The sequence below is a fragment of the Meles meles genome, chromosome 9 (genome assembly GCF_922984935.1).
Source record: "Meles meles chromosome 9, mMelMel3.1 paternal haplotype, whole genome shotgun sequence".
Taxonomy (NCBI): Eukaryota; Metazoa; Chordata; class Mammalia; order Carnivora; family Mustelidae; genus Meles; species Meles meles.
The window spans coordinates 74,230,562-74,250,309 of NC_060074.1; the positions used below are offsets into that span (position 1 = coordinate 74,230,562).

The 19,748-nt window shown below is 41.8% G+C and overlaps 1 protein-coding gene across 1 annotated transcript in view; it reads right to left on the reverse strand.

Moving 5' to 3' along the window:
• The window catches only part of PDE11A (phosphodiesterase 11A), a 380,104-nt gene extending 360,591 nt beyond the window's left edge, over positions 1-19,513 (reverse strand). The window contains exon 1 of the mRNA XM_046018850.1: positions 18,602-19,513. Within this exon, the coding sequence (XP_045874806.1) occupies positions 18,602-19,513 (912 nt within the window). The remainder of the gene's footprint in view (positions 1-18,601) is intronic.
• Positions 19,514-19,748: the final 235 nt, after the last annotated feature.

Here is a 19,748-nt window from a genome sequence, read left to right on the forward strand (position 1 = left end):
GGGCTCTCAAAGTTGGAAATTCTTAAAGTTGGAAAAGCCAGAAATATTGAGGGAAATTAAGCTCTAATAGTAGAATTACATAGGTTGTAAAGTTGTTAATTTGGGACAGAGAACATTACTCGATATCTTTTGTCCACTATTGCTATGTCTAAGTTCTCTCTTGTTTGTGTAGACTCATTTGTGCTCTTAGACTGGAATAATTCTGCTGAAACTTTCTTTTTGACTTAGAGATAAAGAGGCTCAGATCCTACGACAAAACAGTTGGCTATATCCTCTACTGGAGTTGATGAGAAGACCCAAAAGCAAACCTGAACACAAATCATTTCTTTCTTAGAGATATCATCCAATGGCATTACCAAGGAATGGCTTATTCCCAACTTTCCCAAAGATATATAAAGACAAGGTGTTGCTACTCAAATAGAGCTCTATTACAAATCTCTTAGTCTACACCTCCAGCCAGATGGCAGCCCTGAGGCACCCAGGGCTCATTCCGGAGCAGCAACTAGTAACTATCGAGTGACTCAGGCATGTGGCTCATTCAACACTAAGCATGTCTTGCTAGAAAGATACTAATTGTTCAGCACGGGCAGAGGTGTTTTGTAAGGTTTTTCCTCTTCCTTTCCATAATTAACATGAAATTTTAGAACTGGAAATCTTGGAAATCATTTTCCTAGCCTTCTCGTGTTACATATGAACATTCTGAAATCCACAGAGAGCAGGTTATCTGTCCAAGCTCCCATGGATGACGAGTGCAGAGCAGCCCAGATCTGTGTCCCCCTCCTATTCAGAAGCCTTCCATCATTCATTGTCTTCAAAGTGGCCCCATCTTCCTATCTGACCCCATCCTCCTAGCCACTGCTATTCAAGACAGACTCCTTGTCGCTTCATAAAAATCATATGTAAGAATTGATTATGAGCAGAATTAGAGATACATTTGAGGCAGATTCAATAACGTAGTTGAAATATAATGGTGACTTGCTCTGGGGTTGTGGCAGCAAAGATGGAGAGAAGTGGATAGACTTGGTATCTCTGTTAGAGTAAATCAAAAGAACTTTCTGATGGATTTAATATGGTGGTTGAAGAAAAGTAAGGAATCAGAGAAGATGCCTAAGTTTCTGGCTTGGTTAACTGAAGACAAGGAAGATAAAGCAGGAGAAGGAGAGTGTGGGGGCACTGAGTGTTCTCTCAATGTTTCAGATAAAATAATCTATTTGAGAGGTGGCATGGCTTCTGTGAGAGGAGGAACGACTGGATTCTGTGAAAATAGATTTCCCTTAACCTTCCAGCCTTTGGGCCCACCCCTTGCTCCTCCCTATGAAGGCATGGTAACTTACCTGATTAGTATGCAAGGCCCAGCCCCTTGCTCCCCTTAACCTTCTAGAGTCAGGCTACCCACAGAAAGCATTCCTCTACTCTGTTCCTTAATGCTGTAAGTTTCAAAGGAATAGGCCCTTATGTGGAGAAGATTGTAAGCATCTAGTATTGTCTGTATCTGGGAGAGTAGGTCTATTTAATTTTGGAGATGAATATTGTAAGCTTTTAAATATAAGGCCATACCCCAGAATCTGCTCGACAAATTATAAATGTGATTTTTTAAAAAGATTTTATTTATTTATTTGACACAGAGAGAGATCACAAGTAGTCAGAGAGACAGGCAGAGAGAGAGGGGAAGCAGGCTCCCCACTGAGAAGAGAGCCCGATGCGGGGCTCAATCCCAGGACCCTGAGATCATGACCTGAGCCGAAGGCAGAGGCTTTAACCCACTGAGCCACCCAGGCACCCCATAAATGTAATATTTTAATGTCCTATTTCCTCTTCTGTCTTCTCACCCATCTCAGCCAATTCAGGGCAGGAAAGAGAAATGTTATGTATTGGGTCTTCTCAGAGTCCAAGAATGGGAGAGACAGTGATAGAAGAACACACTCATCTTAACTCTGACATTTATGGCCCCGAAGCCTTAGGAAAGGGTCACCAGACTTGCTTTAGGAAGCCTCTGGCCTATTCTTCAGCTTTGTATCTTTACAGAGAACTTCAGAATTAAAAATGCATTCATAATAAATGGATTCGCTTATCAAGGAAGGAAAAAATTATCTTTTATAAAGCTGGATGATTAAAAAAACACACGTCCACACATAAGTCGGGCATTACCTTCTGCTAGAAATAATGAAGAAAGATGCAGGTGTTAAGATCTGATGTGGCTTTCAGTCAAGAGAAAATATCAGCTCTAGGAAACAGGGCCACACAGCTTATAAAGTTTGGTTAACTTTCCTTTGATGGATTGTCGTGGAAGGGCAACAGCAAGTCCTGTGGCTGAATTTTACAAATGACTAAGCAAGTTTCGGAGCGTTAGTACATTGGGGGAAAAGCAATATAATAACAGAGGTGATTAAATCCCACATGCTTCCTGGTGGATTCAGGAGGATGGAAAAGATTTCTTTTCTGTGTACAAAAGGGAAAAAAATAAGGCCGCAGGAGACATTCACTAAGAGGAACTTTAGGTTAACAGAGACAGGACCTCAAACAAGCAATCAGCCCGAGAATTCCTGGCATAGTGACTTCGGTGTTGCCATTGCTAAAAGTTCCTGGTAGATACTAATCTAAGAGGTATACCAAAGAAATAATATTTATCATTCTTCTCACTTTAATAAAAGGCTGGATGTTATATACCAATTGTTTAAATACTATTTCCTGTCACTTGTTCTACTTAGAATGGACTCGAGGGGCAAGGTCTTTCTCATATTGCAAGGCACTGACTCTCAGGAAATAAATTACAACCAAGGGCCACATGGGATAACAGTTTGAAATGTAATTAAAATTGTGTGTTTTAAAAGAAAAATATTTCATGTATCTGATTTTAAAGTTAAAAAGAAAGATACAATTACAGGCCACATAGAAGTAAAAAGGAAACTCAGTTGTTTTCTGAGGGAATCTATGAGATTTAAAAATTTGCTTGGGAAATTAAAAACTGGGAACAAATACTTATTCTTGTGTTACAGCCATTTTATGTTAAGGTCAGTAATGTCAGGGAGGGCCAGAAACAGACATGGAAAAGAGAAGATAGAATAAGGCAAAGAGGGACAGGCAGGATGAAGGACAGGAGGTGGGGTGGGGAGAACAGAAAAGGCAAAAGGAAGAGAGAGGGTAGTTGGGAAGAACGAGGGGAAGCAATTACTCAACAGGAAGACAGGTGTGACATGCCAGAAAATAGGAAATGGAAAGCACAGGATAAAGAAATGGAGAGAGGAAAGGTGAGAGGTTGAAGCAAGCCAACAGTGAAGGGAACTCTGAAATAAGTTAAGTTAATGTGTTTGTTGGTCCCAGCGAACTCTGGAGCATTAGCGATTGTGACTGTGATTGCTGTCTTTAGAAATGTCGTTTAACTGTTCAGCACAACTGGTCACGGGTGACCCCTGAAGAGTTGCATACTTATCAACGGACCGTTACCATTTCCTAGGGTAACGATAGATAACCCAAATAAAAATATCCAGAGTCTAAAAAAAGAATCTGACAATCTCAGAGGATGCTCCCTGGCAGAGAAATGAGAACACTTGTGGTCCTTTGGCGGGAGACAGAAGTGGTGGTGGTGACGTGTTCGCTTTCATTAAAGGCTTGGTGCTGGGCTGTCTACATTATTTTGGTTTAAATTACCACCCCTAAAGTAGAGAGCTCCCAGTCTGACCTTTTACACTCTCCCTAGCGAATCAATCTGCCTGGCCTAAAATAGGCCATCTAAATAACTGCCATCTAAATAACCATATGAAAAGAAGAATACACGTCCTTTGCTAATCACTGTTTTCCCAAGGCCCCAGGCCTGTTAGGTTAGTCGTAGCTGATACCTTTCTTCCCTTGCTTTCATCCTCCCAGCGTTGCTAATTCCTCTTCTCTACTGTTAATGGATGAATTGCGCGGTTCCCTGTGCCTTCACTTCTGTAAGTAATTCACAGCCTGGACTGTCAGAGCCTTGTGTACCTGACCCCTTCACCTGGCAACCCAACCCGGCCTTATGTATGAGAAAATGAAAGGACCCTTGTCCTATGAAGTGGCCTAGCTCAACCTTATCAGCTAAACCCCTGGTCTTAATATGGCCTTATAACTTAGTCCTAATACCTAAGCCACTTGCCCTACTGACTGACTTCTTGTACTCTCCTTTTCCTCACTTATTCACATAACAAATGTTTATTGAGTACCTAGCTACTACATGCTAGGTACTGTGCCACATGCAGGGAGTGCTGTAAAGCTGAGAAGGTCATAGTATCTGCCCTCAAAGAGCTCACAGTTTAATGGAGAGAAAGAGGTGAGCCAAAATTAAAATGATCAAAAATGGAATAAATAGCAAGAGTCGTTCGGGTGAAGTGTTACAGAAGTAGATAGAAAAATAGTAAACTTCCTTGGAGAGTTTGCCATCCTCATTATTCTTATAGACAAAAACACAGTGTGGGCACCAGCCCGGAATGGCTTTATGGGTATGCATCCAGTGCGGGCACACTGAGTCCCATGCTGAAAAGGGTCCCCTATACACACACTTGAAGTTTAAGGTGAATTTGTGTTTTGTCCATGAAGTCTGATGGAGCATGCCCCAGGGCTGCACACAAGCTGGCTTTCTGATGGGTTTTCAGCCTCCTGCTCCTTACCCCAGCCCCATGACCTCTACCTCTTTCTACCCAGGATTGCAACAGGGTCAGGTTGATGGGGGTTGGGATGGGAGGGTGCTCACATTCTGCTGTTGCCCTCCATTCCCAGTGAGGTTGTGGGCATGGGCATGAGGAGAATCAGGAACCTATGGTGTGTCGGGGTGGAGCAAAGCTCCGGCTGCTTCCACTGTTAACACCATAGTGTGCTCAGTAAGCAGCTCTGCAGTGGCCTCCCACCCACCCCTGATCCACATATGAAGCCTGTTCTTGCACCGAGGCTGCAGTCCTTTGGGGTGGACCGCTGGTCGTGGGCAAGGGTGGCTGGCCTCAAGAACCCCATGGATTACATAGCCAGGTCTAGCTCCATCCCTGGTAACCTTTAGACCTTTGAGATTAGAGACCACAATCTCCTCAGCAAATTTCCCACCTACAGAGTCCTATCCTCCAATCCATTCTCAACAATGGAAACTGAAACAGCAGGAATCCTCTCTCCATGTGTTTCAGGTCCCTTTTCCAAAGCTGGTTTTCCCTCTCAAATCTTGTTCTGAGAAATTAGTCACACACATGAGCTGCAGCCTGCGACAACTGGCAGAACCCTCTGGAGAGGATGGCTCCCCACTGGAAGATCCTACACTTCAGGCTATAGATGATGACCAAATGGTTCTTGGTCTTTGATCCACTTTAGGGCAGGGCTAAGCTATAGTTGCCAGCCTCCCTGCAGTTGGGTACGGCTACATGTCTGGGTTCTGGAGCCTGGAAAGACAACAAAATGGGAGCAGTAAATAATGTGTGCCAATTCCAACCTGACCGACAAATCCTCCCCCATCGCTTGTCCATTTCTGCCTCCCCTCCATCTGCTGATCACACATTGAAGCCCCATGCCGTGGTGTGGAGGCAAGAAAGAATGCTCTCTTGGAGGACGGCTACCCGTCAATCAGCAAGAGCTGCTGAATTTCCCAAGAGAGAAATAAGTTACCGTTGAGTTACCATTGAGCTCACGGGGTGTTTCTGTTAAAGTAACTACAGTTACTCTATTAATAAACACAAATGTGTGGAAATTTTTGAAAAACATATAAAAGAAAACACAAAAGAGAAAAAGAAGCCCACCTCTATTAATGTTCTCGTGAATCATCTTCTGGCCTTTCCCCATGCATTATTCCAAGTACTTTTACTAAGTCCTCATGATGTAACAAACAGCATGTTAAGTAAGCACCTTTCATATATAATGCCACTTAATCCTGACAACAACCTTTTAACATAGGTATCATTATCCCCATTTTAGGGCTGCAGATACTAACAATCACAGAAGTAAAATATGATACAGCTCTCAAGGGGGTGGGAGTGGGAATCAAATTCGGTCTGTCTGATTCTGAATCCAACCCCCTCCCTCATGGTTTTGTTGTTGTTATTGTTGTTAAGAAAACCGGGATGCTATTGTTTTATAGATATGTTTCATTCACTTAATATTTTGTGGGCAACTTCCTCTGATTAAATGTTCCATTTTATGATGTACTATAATCTATTTATCCAAACATTTAGTTGGGTGTTTAGGTTGATAAGCTTACACTATTATAAATAACACTATCATGAATATTCATTACACAAGTCTTTGCACATACCTATAAAAATTTCCTTAGAATGATCTGGAATTGCTAAATCAGAAGTTGGAGCTATTTTTAAGGCAGTACATGTATATTGCCCAACCGTCTTACATCAGTGATTTCTAAAAGGGGGGAAGAGGATTTTGCCCCCAGGGGACATTTGACAGTGTCTAGAGACATTATTGTCACAATGGAGAAGCATCTGGTGGGATTCCAAAACGTCCAAAATGTCAAGAGTGCCAATGTTGAGACAGACTAAGCTACATAACGGTTTCATCAGGGCATGTCACTCTGAAGACAAAACAAAGGCTATAGCGTGATTCTATATTACTTACTATACTGATTCTACTTACTATATGCCAGATACTGTAGTAAGCGCTGAGTTAGCATTCAAGGAGGAGGGTCGGATCAACAGTCAAGAGTAAAGAAAAGGAGGTGGTTTGGAAGTAAACTGTACCTTCATTCACTAGATTGAAAACACCTCTATTTCATTTTATACCTTCATATCTTTCCATATCATCTTCATCAAATGATTTCCATATACTTTTGCATTAAATTATACAGTCTCACAAAGTTGCCACAAAAGTGATTAATTCTGCCACATCATTACCTACATAAGTGCTTGATCCTTCCGAATTATCTCTAAGAATAAAATCGGTTGTTTCTTCAACAGAAACTCAAGGTCTTAGGTATAAAACATCCTGACAATGACAGTGGCTCCTCTTTCCCTGGCTGACCTTTTGTTCTTTTATTTAACCTGGCAGATCATCTCGATTTGGTTAATTCAGAGGTGGAAAAATGTTTTCCTGCCCTTTCTATTTTAAATTAGCACACACTCCCTTAGTGCCAGTTCCTTTCTGGCTATCAATGGGACTCACAGCAGGCATGGAAAACATAAAGGGACCAAATCAGAAGCTACTTCTCTGTTTCCTCATTTAAGACATGGATGGCAAAGAGAGAGAGGAAAGATGCCTTGGATCCCGGCTGTGCTATCGGCCTCCTCTCCAGAGGTTCTGTACTCCTCAGCCTGCTTGGTCAACTCTTGGCAAATTCATTGCCACTGGCTCCTCTCTTCTTTGCTTCTCTGCATACTAGTCTCTGGGCTATAATAAAAACGGGATGCTATGGCTGTCCTGGGCTTTCAAAGTCAGGCTCAAAGAAGAGGAAGTAAGGAAAGAATCGGACCCCGCTCTCACATCCCTCAAGAGAGAAAAAGGAACCAGTCTTAACAGATGCATAAAGCATAGACCCTATCAGTTAGTGCTTCTCTAGAAGCAAAAAGAAGAAGCTAAGGGGGGGAATGCGGATGCTCCATAAAGGTGGCCATTAGGGATGGGATAATAGCCTCACCTTTCCAGAGAAATTTATGCAGAAAAACCTAGACTGGTTTCCTTAGCAACCCTGAGATAATCTTTCCCACAATGTCCCAAGTCTACAGTTCTTAATTCCATTACAGATGTTATTAAAACTTTAAATATGTAATCATGCACATTAAGTTGCCAAATACCCATTAAAAACTGTTAGGTTATTAAACTGCATATAGCCATTTAAATGAAAAAGGAATAACATCTAATTTCTTTAAATTGAAAAAAGTAAAGGTTAAGACATTCTGACAATCTGATAAATATAGGTAGCCTAAGTACAAGGATAATGCATAACATAAAATTAACAACATATCTAAACAGAAAAACATAAAATAAAGAAAGCCCATCTTTGAATAGTCAACACATTTAAAATAAAATTGTGTCATAGATTTCACCTAGCCTAATAAATTTTTAGAGCTTGATTATAAGCACCATGATTTATTATTCATTTACCCTTTAATGTCAGCTGCTACAATTTATTTTGTTTACAAGTACTAGATCCAAACACTGTCATTTTAAAAAAAATCTTTAGCATTTCAAGAATAAAACTACAAATGGTCAATCTGGAGACTTTATGGGGGAATTTCTAGCACAGAAACCCAATGTATACTTTTGGGATTACACGTTACACTAGAAAAATAGACATATTCATTAGTTGCAAAAAAAATTAACGTAACTATGCTTGTCATATGCACAATATGTATTATGGCCAGTAAATCCTGACAGTCCAAAATTCAGCTAAAGCATTTGGTTACTTTGCATTTTGAAGGAATCATCACCTATGTATAAGGCATCATGTCTGTATGGTACTATCCTGACATGTGCCTGAGATTTGTTTCAATCCAGTATTGTAAGACACGCAGACATGGAAATCATTGTTTTGAAGGAGAAAGGTTATACTTACAAATCCCCAAGCACAGGAGGCATGGCATACCACGCAGGGCCCATAGGGAAGAACCAGAGTCAGTGAGGAGGCAGAAATGGAGAGGGAAGAACATGGCCCAGAGCCTTTATTGGGATTCTCTTGGGAAGAAACTGCAGAGGCAAGGTAGGGTCCTTGGGTCAATTAGGTTTTGGGTAGTGTGAAGAATTTCAGCAGGCTTTGGACTCTGGGGGTGGTCCCTAGTTGTCTGGGACCCAGCCCTGGGGTGACATAAGCAGGGGGCTTTGGGCTTGATGTGTGAGAGTCTGATAAAGGAGATTTTTGGGGATGTGGCCTCTTTGGGCTGGTTGGTTTGTACAGCACAGGTGCACCTGCAGGGGATTCCTTTTCTCTCTCTAGGAATTAGTTACCCCTCAGAGGGGCAGTCTTTGTAGGATCAGGGGTTCCAAAACCAGAACATCAAGAATATGGAAAATAAGAAAATATGGTCAATACAGTTACTACCACATTTTAAATCAAATTTCTCCTTTCATGCACAAGGACCTTTCTGGGGCCAGGCCCTGTGAATAAAGCCTGCTGGACTGTGCATTTAAAAATATGAATAAAGGGGCACCTGGGTGGCTCAATGGATTAAGCCTCTGCCTTTGGCTCAGGTCATCTCAGGGTCCTGGGATCAAGCCCCGCATCGGGCTCTCTGCTTAGCAAGGAACCTGCTCCCCGCCCCCACTCCGCCTGCCTACTTGTGATCTCTCTCTCTGTCAAATAAATAATAAAATATTTTTTAAAAGTTTAAAAAATGCATAAAGTCTTACATTTCTTACTTTATCCTTTTGAATATTCTTTATCTTTTTGAATATTCTTCCTTGTTATCTCATTAGAATCTAATATGGTTTTAATAAGTAGATCCTTACAAAATCCCATGGAGTAGACAGGTCCAGATATATCATTCCTTTATTATAGCTGAAAACACTAAGGCAGACCTGGGAATAGAACTCAAGATTATCTCCAAGTCTAGAGCATGTTCTATTACATGCTGATGGCTTTTACAGTTTAACAAGATGATTAGTAATTGATGAATTCATTTCTCAGACAAATGGGCTTAATCAGGTTGTTTAGGGAAAAAAATTCCATTAACTGGTCCAAAGTCATCTCTTCCCTGTTAGGTGTGTTTGGTCCAGATTGCCTCCTATGGAGTTTCTTCTGGGAAATAGCATATTGAGAATAAACAAAACTACTTGGACAGAACAAGTAGGCCAAATACCAATATGGCATTTCTGAACTCATTTTCAACAGATTTCAATCACTATTTTCTATATGCTGATGGAATTCAATGTTTGAGTCAAAGATGGGTATTCCCACCTGACTTGGTCTCTGTACACACTCACATTCCCAGTGAGTAAAATAAGAAATAACCTGATGACTCTGGATAGTCCCCATTTGGCTCTCCAGAGGCTCTTGGCACATTTCACTACTCTGTTCTGTGCCAGACGGTTGACTGCTATGAATCGCTGTGCCAGGGAAGACTCCCTTTGCCCTCTTGGTTTCAACCAACCCTGGGTTCAACCACTGAGTGACACTGACAGGAGATGAGGGCGTGAGGAGGGTAACATTTCCTGGCTCCCTCTCCTCCAGGTCACGCTCGTCAGTGGCTGAGCTCTTCTCCCTCAGGCCACAACTCTGGCTGGGTGGCCCCTCTCCCACAGCTGGAACTCTCCCTCAGCGTTCTGGTAGTTGCCCCCTCCACTTCAGATGTAGGGGTGGTGGTTCATATCTATATACCAAGGGTAGTTGTATTGTTTTACCATTAGCTACTTTGTTATTTCAGCTGGGAGGAAGGATGGAGAGGTTTTGTAGCAACCAGCCCAGTTTATTGATGTTAATTAACTATAGGGAATAGAAGGGAAAGAGATAGCTCTCACTTGGACATGCCCCATGGGCATCTAATAACTACATCTGGGAATAAGCAGTTTGTAAATATAACCATCTCAGAAGTTGAATTTTTTGAGACTTTTTCAGAGTATGGGAAACATAAGAAATGTAATCAATAAACTTGGAAGTTCAATGTTGCTAAAAAAATAAATATTACAAGGTTAGTCAATATAATCTCTCATGTCTGAAAGACTTTCAGAGAAAAATTCTAACATCTATTAGACCTTATCCTGGAAGGAGTGTTTTACCTTCAAGAAGTTGTATTGAATGAATGAGGTAATCATGAGAAAATTAGAAAATTCAGTTAGCCAGAATGGCCATGCTCCATCTTATGCTTGGCCAAGAAGAAGTTGGCAGCGGGCTCTTGCTAGTTTAGTATTTGGCTAGTGGCAGTCTATTTTTCGCCATGGTTTCCACATGGAATGAAGTAAAATTTAAAAATAGATAAATAAATAAAAATGAAGGGGCTGGGGAGACAGAGGTCCAGCAACTAATAAGAAGATCTGATTAATGCAGACAAGCAATTCAGGTAACTGGCCAGTTATCTGGGCTTCATAAGCCCTATTTAAAAAAAAAAAAATCTGCAAGGGATACCTGGGGTGGCTCAGTCATTAAGCGTCTGCCTTCAGCTCAGGTCATGATCCCAGGGTCCTGGGATGGAGCCCCACATCGGGCTCCCTGCTCAGTGGAGAGCCTGCTTCTCCCTCTCCCACTCCTCCTGCATGTGTTCCTGCTCTTGCTCACTCTATCATTCTGTCAAATAAATAAATAAGTAAAATCTTTAAGAAAAAAATGTACAAAATCAGGTCTAAAGAGTAAAAGATGTGCTCAGGGGATGAATTTCCTGGTTTAGCTCTCTATATGGCTTGTGCAGTCTGAACTTTGTGCTTAGAGGTGGTTGAATTGACCACATAAAGGGGGTATCAGTGTAACTACTCTGTTGAAAAGATTTGCATTAATCCATCTATGACCTATTGCAGAATATGAAGTGAAGAAGTCACAATCTCGATCTTAAGGAATTCATGGTTGAAAGGTCATGTAGTATTCAAACAGTTATAAAACTACGAAAATAGAAATACATTAAGCATTATGGAAGATCAAAGAGAGAGAAATCCTGTCTAGTTTGGGTGGGATGGGGCAGGGATTAGCAAGAGCTTCGTGAAGTGGGGCTTTGAGGGGTGAGAGGATTTAAACTGGCAGAGAAAAGGGGAAGGCAAAGGGACAGTTGTGAGTGTGCATGTAATAGTGGTCAGTAGACGCCACACCGGGGATGGTGGGCCTGAAGGCTCTACGGTCCAAAGATCTCCTTTGGAATTCCATCTCTCTCACCACTCACCCCCTGAGTGACTTTGAGCAAATCACTCAACCCTTTCAAGCCTCAGTTTCTCCTTCTGTAAGAGGAGGGCAGTAATAGCTACCTCTGGGAATTGTCAAGAGGATTGAACAGACCATGCTTCCTAATGAACTAATGCCTGGCTCATAATTAGTGCTCCATAAATAGAGTTATTATTAATCCACAGTGGAGTTTCAGTTTGCCTTCTATCATTACACTTAAATTCTTAAAAAATTGACACCCTTAAAAAGCTCTCAAAGATTCTTCATTTTTTCATTGAGATAAAAAAAATTTCTTGTACTAAATTTGCAGTAGCCTAAAGCTATATATTGTGATGGGAAAGAGAATTCATGATTAATGTATAAAACCACTGTTTAGTCAGTGAAATCAACCAATTAATAAGAAACCACTGGAGTTATAGAAAATGCACATTTTTTTAATACCAGGAGGACTTCTTTACTATTTTAAACCCCAAAATAAATAAAAATAAATTTAGCCTGAATGCCTATAAATGGCCAGGAACCAACGTTTCTCCTAAAATATTAGAAACCCAACCCACCCTTTTATGACTAAACGGCTTCTTTTAAGATTCAAATTCCACTTTCCAAAAGAACGTGGTTATATTGCAAAACACCACCCTTAAAATAAGTAACTAAAGTAGCAAGTAGTGGACGTCAAGGATCTGGTTGACTTTCTTGTGAAACAACTCAAAGCTATTTCAGAGGAAAGCTTCATATGACTTTTCAACACTATATTAAACATGAAACACTAACTTCCAAATTAAGCCAGGCTTGCAAATAAACAGGTGACCCAAACCTCAGGAACCAAAATAAATTGGTCAGATTAGCAAACATTTAGCTTATGGGTTGGGAAAAAATTAAGTTAACCTTAAATTACCTCCCCAGGATTCTGTAGGAATCTGTAGGACTCTGTAAGAACTGTACTTCTCTGTAATCTATCCTCATGTACAGAGCAGCAAAAGCAATTTGTCACTGTGTTTATCATGATCATGTGTCTGTCAGGAGAGGGGTTGAAACAGCAAATGCTTCCTGCTTCAAGCACAGAATCCATTCTGGTTCTAGCCTAGTGAACATGTTTGTGGGCTTAGGGGAGTTTTGAAAATGCTATGTGCAAGGCTGAAGTAAGAATTCAGGTAACTCCTTTTAAGTGTTGGGGTGGGATCTGCCTTTTAAGCAAATCTCAGCAACTCAATCACGGGACCACAGACCCATGTCTGCCAGCAGTGGCTCATCAGGGAATGAAGCATATTCCGCACTGAATTTCTAGGTAAATGAAATCAATCCCTTCTGAAGCCAAACACATTGAAATGTAGTTATTTTAGTGGAGCATATTCTAAAATGAAATTCACTGACAGTGAATTATAAAATATCATTATTCATATTCTTATTTAATACATAGAATAAATATGGCGGTATAGTAGAATGTGTTCTTAAATACAACTTGGGGATCATTTTTGTTTGTTTTCCGTCACTTCTCGTCAAGGATAAGCAATCAGCTCTCCTCCCTTCTTATATTAAGAGAAGGCAAAGCAAGATTTGAATGAGAAACTATGGAGAAAGTGTAGTCCTGGCAGAAAGGAAGAAAAGCACAGAAATAGAAAAGCACAATCCAAGCATTGAAAATGGCACCTAATTTAATTAGAATGGAGCTGAGGCCATGTGAGAGGAAGCAGTAGACACTAGGCTGAAATAAAATTGAACTTCTCCACCTAACATTCCAAATGACTCAGACTCAGGGCCAGCTTCATGGACACATGACTGGTACAGTTGCCTAGGGGCCCCCCTGCTTGAGGTTTAATGCTGTACTATACGAAACCCTTAATAATTTTATCTTTGAATTTGTGCTAAGTGAAGTCCAATCAAGCAGTGGCATATGACCCTAAATCTTGAAGCCTTGGCTCACACTCAGTCTTTGCCCGATTGCCTGGCCAGGACTGGTTCTTGGTCATTTACCCATGCTCTGTTTTGTCCCGGGCCTCCCTTAGCCTCCCACCTCATCACCCTCCCCTTATGACCAGGGACTACAACCATGCCGCCCTGGTTGAGTGAGAGGCCAATACCCTACATCTGCTATTGCCCTCTGCTCCTGGTTGGGATCTGGTTGGGAGTGTGGGGAGGGTCAGGTGCATGTCCCATATCAGCACAGAGAGGAGCAAGGTAGTGGTCACCCGCACCCAGAGCTGGCAACATTATGACCAATTAGGCAGGGAACTCAGTGAGGGCCTCTTACCTATCCCTCAGTTAGAGTTTCTCAGCATGAAGGTCTGAAATCATGAGGGAGCTACCTGTCTGCTGTGGGTTGAGACAGCATACACTTGGGAAGAGAAGGTTAACTTCACCCCCCGCCAGGCTCCTGCTTTACCATTTTGTACTACACTCCACAAATTATGTAGCTGGCTCTACTTAGAATATTTACTCATCCAATTTCTTTTCCTGTTATTGATAACCATGTCACCCTTCTCCATATCCTCCAGAGTATTACTAACTTCCCTTCCTCCTAGCCCAACCCCACACCTGCAGAACATCTTCCTTCCATCCCCTGCTGCCCATTCCCACGGTTCCTGCTTTAGTTCAGTTGTTCATCATGGCTCCACTAGACCATCATAATAGACTGCTAATTATTGCCATAGCTTTGAGCCTCCCCCTGTTCAATCTATTGGCCACTGCCACTAGGTGACCCAAAACACCACCCTGGTCCTGCTAAAATGTTTTTAAGGATCCCTATAAATGTTGGTCACTGACTGTTAGTAAAATTCAAATTCTTTAGTCAGCATTCAAGGTTCTTTCTACTTTTGCCCTCATCTTACTTTTGCATGTTCATTGTATAGCATGGGCAATACTTTGGTCCAATGAAACCATTCACTGTGCTCTATATGCATTTTGTACTTGCTTACGACTGTCTCTCTGCTGAAGCCATTTTGCTGCACCAGGATCACGACCCCCAGGCCCACAACCATCTCCAATGGTGAAATCTAAACCTTTTTTTCAGCTTGAATGGCTCCTCCTCCATGAAGTCTTCCATCATGAGGCTAGTCATAATGGGACTCCATTCTCCTCTGTGACTAATCATTTAGTTTGCAACATTTATTAAGGACAGCACTTGGTACTCACTTGTTTGTGTAAAGTATATGCCCCTCAAATATAAATGTTTGGAGGGCAAATATCGTGTCCTCTCACCTTTGTAGACCCACAGCCCCCCTACCCAGGCCTTAGTCCCCCTACCAGACCTTAGGTACAATGTGCGCTTGGTGTATGTTTGTTGGAACTAATGAATAAATGAATCTGTAGTGTAAACAGATGAGGTTTTCTGAAAGCCTGGCACACCTGCAACCCTTCTGCGTCATGCCCTTTCCTCCTCCCAGTTCACCTAACAAAACATCTTGGCTGCTTTTCAGACCCAAAGCCCATCAAACACCTGTATTGTCATTATCAACACTAACAAAAATACCATCTCACACTTTTTATCAATGTTTTTATATTCTGAATGCTCAGAATAATCTCAAAGAGAACACCTGTTACTTGAGTGCTCTTATTTTCAACCTCTTGAGGGCAATTTTTTCATTACTATATTAAAGTGGGCTGTTAAATAACTTATAACTGTTGGAGAAAAAAAAGGTAAATTGCAATCACTATGATCCATACAGGATAGCTAAAATGAATTTCTATTCACTTGCAATTTTTTTTCTTCTAATTTCAAGTCAGTTTTTTTAGATGAGTTGAGGAAAGTAATGAAATAATCTGAGGAGGTTTTTTTGCTGTCAAAACTTGTATTCAACTTTAGCATTTCATTAATCTACTCTTGACTCCAGAATGTCATGCTTATTATCATAATTCCAAAAGTATCTTTAATGCTTTTCCCTCACCCATATTCTGAACCCACAAAAATCACGAATCTAATTTTCAAATGATCAAATTTTGAAACTCTGCATGTAAAAATTTCACCTCTGGAAGAAGAAAAAGAGTGCTAGTTGAATCTGAGCAAGAAACACCTTAAAAACATAGTAGGTAATAAAGAATCAGAGAGGATGGTTATATTTTTACAAAGAAACTTCAGAATGTTTATATATGATCAGAATTATAGCAACACTGTTATAAAAGAACATGCATTTGAAAGGTTGTCAGTTTCCATTAAGAGAAATCTGTAAGAGTCAGAAATGGAAAGGATGGGGGGGAATGCTAGAATTTAGAAAGGATGCAGCATTAATACAACTCCATAAAAGTTTTATATTGTATGAGTTTCTAAAAGGAACAAAGGATAAAACATTTGATAGGACAGGACAGTGTCAAGTGTTATCAATCACATTTAGAGGAATCTGAAGTAGAGGGTAGAAGGATAGATATTTCTAACTTCCTTGAATGTAAAGATGGTGCTGAAATACTTAATTTAAGGATGGAACATGGCTCAGGGCAAGAGTAGGTTGGTCAAAATTGCTGAGTCCACATCTCAGCCCCAGATCAGGAGAAAAACAATTGAAAATGAGATAAAGAAAAAGAATTCTAGCAGACTAGTATCATCATTATCATCATAAATTGTTACCATTTCCTGAGCAATTGCAATGTGGCAGATACTGTTTTAGGGGCTATAATGCAATACTCATTTTACTTTCCAAACAATTATCTTATCTTTGCCATATAGATATTATTATTCCCATACCGCAGATGAGGAAACTAAGACTTAGAGATTAAGAAACTCTCCCAGGTGACACTCATGGTGGCTGCATATCATGGTGTACCATAATAAAGGGAAAAAAACAGTATTTTTTAAAAGAAGAGTAGCATAAAAAATGAAGAAAAACACACCAGGTTAAAAATCTAGAAATATATAATAGAAGCCAGTGTTGAAAGAAAAGAGAAACTTCCTGACCAGGTCGAAATGAAGACAAAGCATGACACAGACAGATCTCAAATTCTCAGCCAATAGCACACCCTCCCCCTGCCTGCCTTTTGCCAGTCCTCCCAACAACCTGGTCTTCTCCATAGCCATCGCTGCCACCCTGGGGACTCTCCCTTCCCACTGTCAGCTTCCAATATCAAAGGCAACTTTGCTTTACATTCTGTCCAGAGTACAAGTAGGGCCCAGAAGAAATACCAGCTGCTACAAACCCAATTGTCTGTAACTCTGGTAACCTCTCTGTAACCACCTCTAGCCACAATCCCAGGCAGCAGGAGGACAAGCCAACTGTGAGGAAGCTGGGATTTCTGCTCCGGAAGAAAAGATAGTGATGGGGACAATATTAAATACAAGTTGGGAGTTGAAGGAGGAGAGCAAGAAATAAAGACTATAGAAATGGGAGAATATCAGCTGGGGAAGAATGAGAAAAGTAAAGGCAATGAAGAGAAAGACAGCAATTCTGGGTTCTAACAAGTGCCATCCAACTAGGAAGGGATTTTTTTTCCCCGAACACACAATAAGAATGTGGAATTAATGGGAAGGAAAATACTTTGTGATTGTTCAACTTTTTATAGAATCTTCAACATAGCAACTGTTAAATGTTTTCATTTCTTCTTATGGCTTTTCAAGATCATAGAGAAACAGACACTTGTGCAAATTCACTCATTGGTTGCTTGACCTAAATCTATCAGCCTTCGAGAGGGTATAATGAATAAGACACCTAATCAATAACAAAAGGTTAATGAAGACGGCATTTTGACAGGCATCCCCGACTACAAAAGTGTTATGCTGACAGACACCCCACGAAAATGTGAAACTCGGTTTTAGTCCAAACTATTCCATTTCCTATGTAAAATTGTCAACTTTCAGATGAAATAGAGAAAATTTTGCCCTCATTGTCCTTCCTACCACTATTCGCTATTCTGAACAACAGCTACCGAACTCTAGAGAAACAGGTAGCTCTGTTAGACCCTGAAAGAAGTGCTCAGCAAATGACCATAAAACTTTCATAACCAAGAATAAGAACTTGTAGTTCTCAGGAACCCTGAAGAAGTCTCATAGACACCACACCCAGTTTCATCATATTCAGTGAAGAGGCACTACAGAAATTAGAACTGACTGGCTTTTGGATCTGGCATCTAATATCAAGTTCAAATCGCCGTGAAAATGAAAGGCTTAGTAATACCAGAAAACAGTTGGGGTTCCTTTTCCACTTGAAACTAGCATGTTTACCCTGCTGATTGCCTTTGGAGTTGTTTAAAAAAATTATCAATATTTATTTGTTTCACAAACTAAAAACCTACTTGCTCTGTCCTGTCAAAAGCTGCCTGCAGAAAATGCTGTATTCAAACCTCAGGATAAATAATCCCTCTATTTGTCCAACCTTTCTAAACTCAGTAACAGAAACAACTAAAATGGCCCATTCTTCCTCTGATTTTCCTCCTCTCTTCTACTTCCCTGCCTTGAAATGTATGCAACTTTAAGGTAAGGGATGTGAAAGTAGCTTGGTACTTTGTTTCCTGTCCAACTTTGAAAGAGAATGAAACTTATTACAGTCCCAAAAGACATCAGAGACACCAACATCCCATTTTTTTCAGACTAACACTAGTATTCTGGAGCATTTTTTTCAAACACCTCTCAACTGCAGTCTAAAACCATACACTGAAATGCTTAAAGACAAGGAATCTTGACAGAGAAACATGTGATATTATTGAGTGCAAAATTATCCTTGTGACCTATGAACTGTTCACAACCCACCGTGTGTTAGGAAAAGACCATTGTATCAAAGACGGTGTAGTAACATTCTAACTGGTCTAAACTCAGAAGGAATTTAAGTAGCAAGATTAGTAAAGAATCTAAATTAATGTGTTCCTGGATGCCAAAGGGTAACAGAAGGCTTAGATTCCAAGCCAGTGGGGCTCTGGAAGGGGGACATTGCAAAGTCCTACCTGGTAGGCATCAGGAATGTTGACTGTTTCTCCATGCTCCCCGACATAGCCAATGATGCCTTTGCCCCAGGGGACCTGCACCTCGTTTGAGTTCTCTGTGCTGCTGCAGGGCAGTAGTGGGGTTCCTGCATGCACATCAAAGAATTTGGAGACCAAGCTCTTCTTGCCAGCAGCTGCCCCTTCCACCAGGAAGAGAGAGCAGCGGTCAGCGTCCACCATGAGGCAGACAAAGATGAGGATCTTGTAGCTCAGGCTGGTAAGGTCAAGGTCATTGGAGATATCCTTGACCAGTTCCAGGAAGAACTGACGCTCATTATGCTTTTTGAGGTGGCACTTGTAGTCCATGGCTGTAGGGGGGTACTGAGGCAGATTCACCCTCGATTCCAGCAGGGCACTGAGAATGTGGGCCGTGGTGGGGGGCAGGGAGCTGGCCTTCCGGAGAAGTGCCCTCCGCCGCACACTGCTCAGGGGCTCCTGGGCCCGGGAGGTCACCTGTTCATCGTAGGTCCTGTTCGCGTGGATAGCCTTGGAGCGAGCAAAACTCTTCCTTAGCTCTTTCTGAGAAGCTCTCCGCTGCAGGCTCCCATCGCCCCGGCTGCCACTGGCCCAGCTGGGACTCAGGGGAACCCCACCACAGTCCCCGCCGCCCGGAGCAGGCTGGCTGTTGGCAGAGTTATTTGGTCCAGTGCCACCACCAACACGGCCGCTGCCTGAGCCACCACTGTGAGCCACACTGCTGGTGCCGGCCACTGTGGGCCTTGTGCCTACAGCCCCCTGACTCTCCCGGTGCCTCTGCAGCCACTTCTCCACCATCTCCTGCTTCCCCTTCCGCATCAAGTAATCTTCGAACAACTCTGGGTGTCTGTCCAGGAAAGTTTCCACCTCCCCAAAGTCCAGGTGGGAGGCTGTCATGGTCCCAGACACAGCTTTCACTGCCACTCTACACTTGGACCGAATGTTTGCCTACCCTACCCCTCTAGCTGGTCCTGCACATGTCTATTCCCACCAGTATTCCCAGCTGCGAGATTCTGCGGAGCAGCTGGGAGATGCCCCTTCCTTCGGGCTCAGAGAGTGGCTGGCAGGAACCCCACCCCCTCGTCCTGCAACTCCTGCTCCGCACAGGTGCCCCCACTGAGCTGCTGCCGCC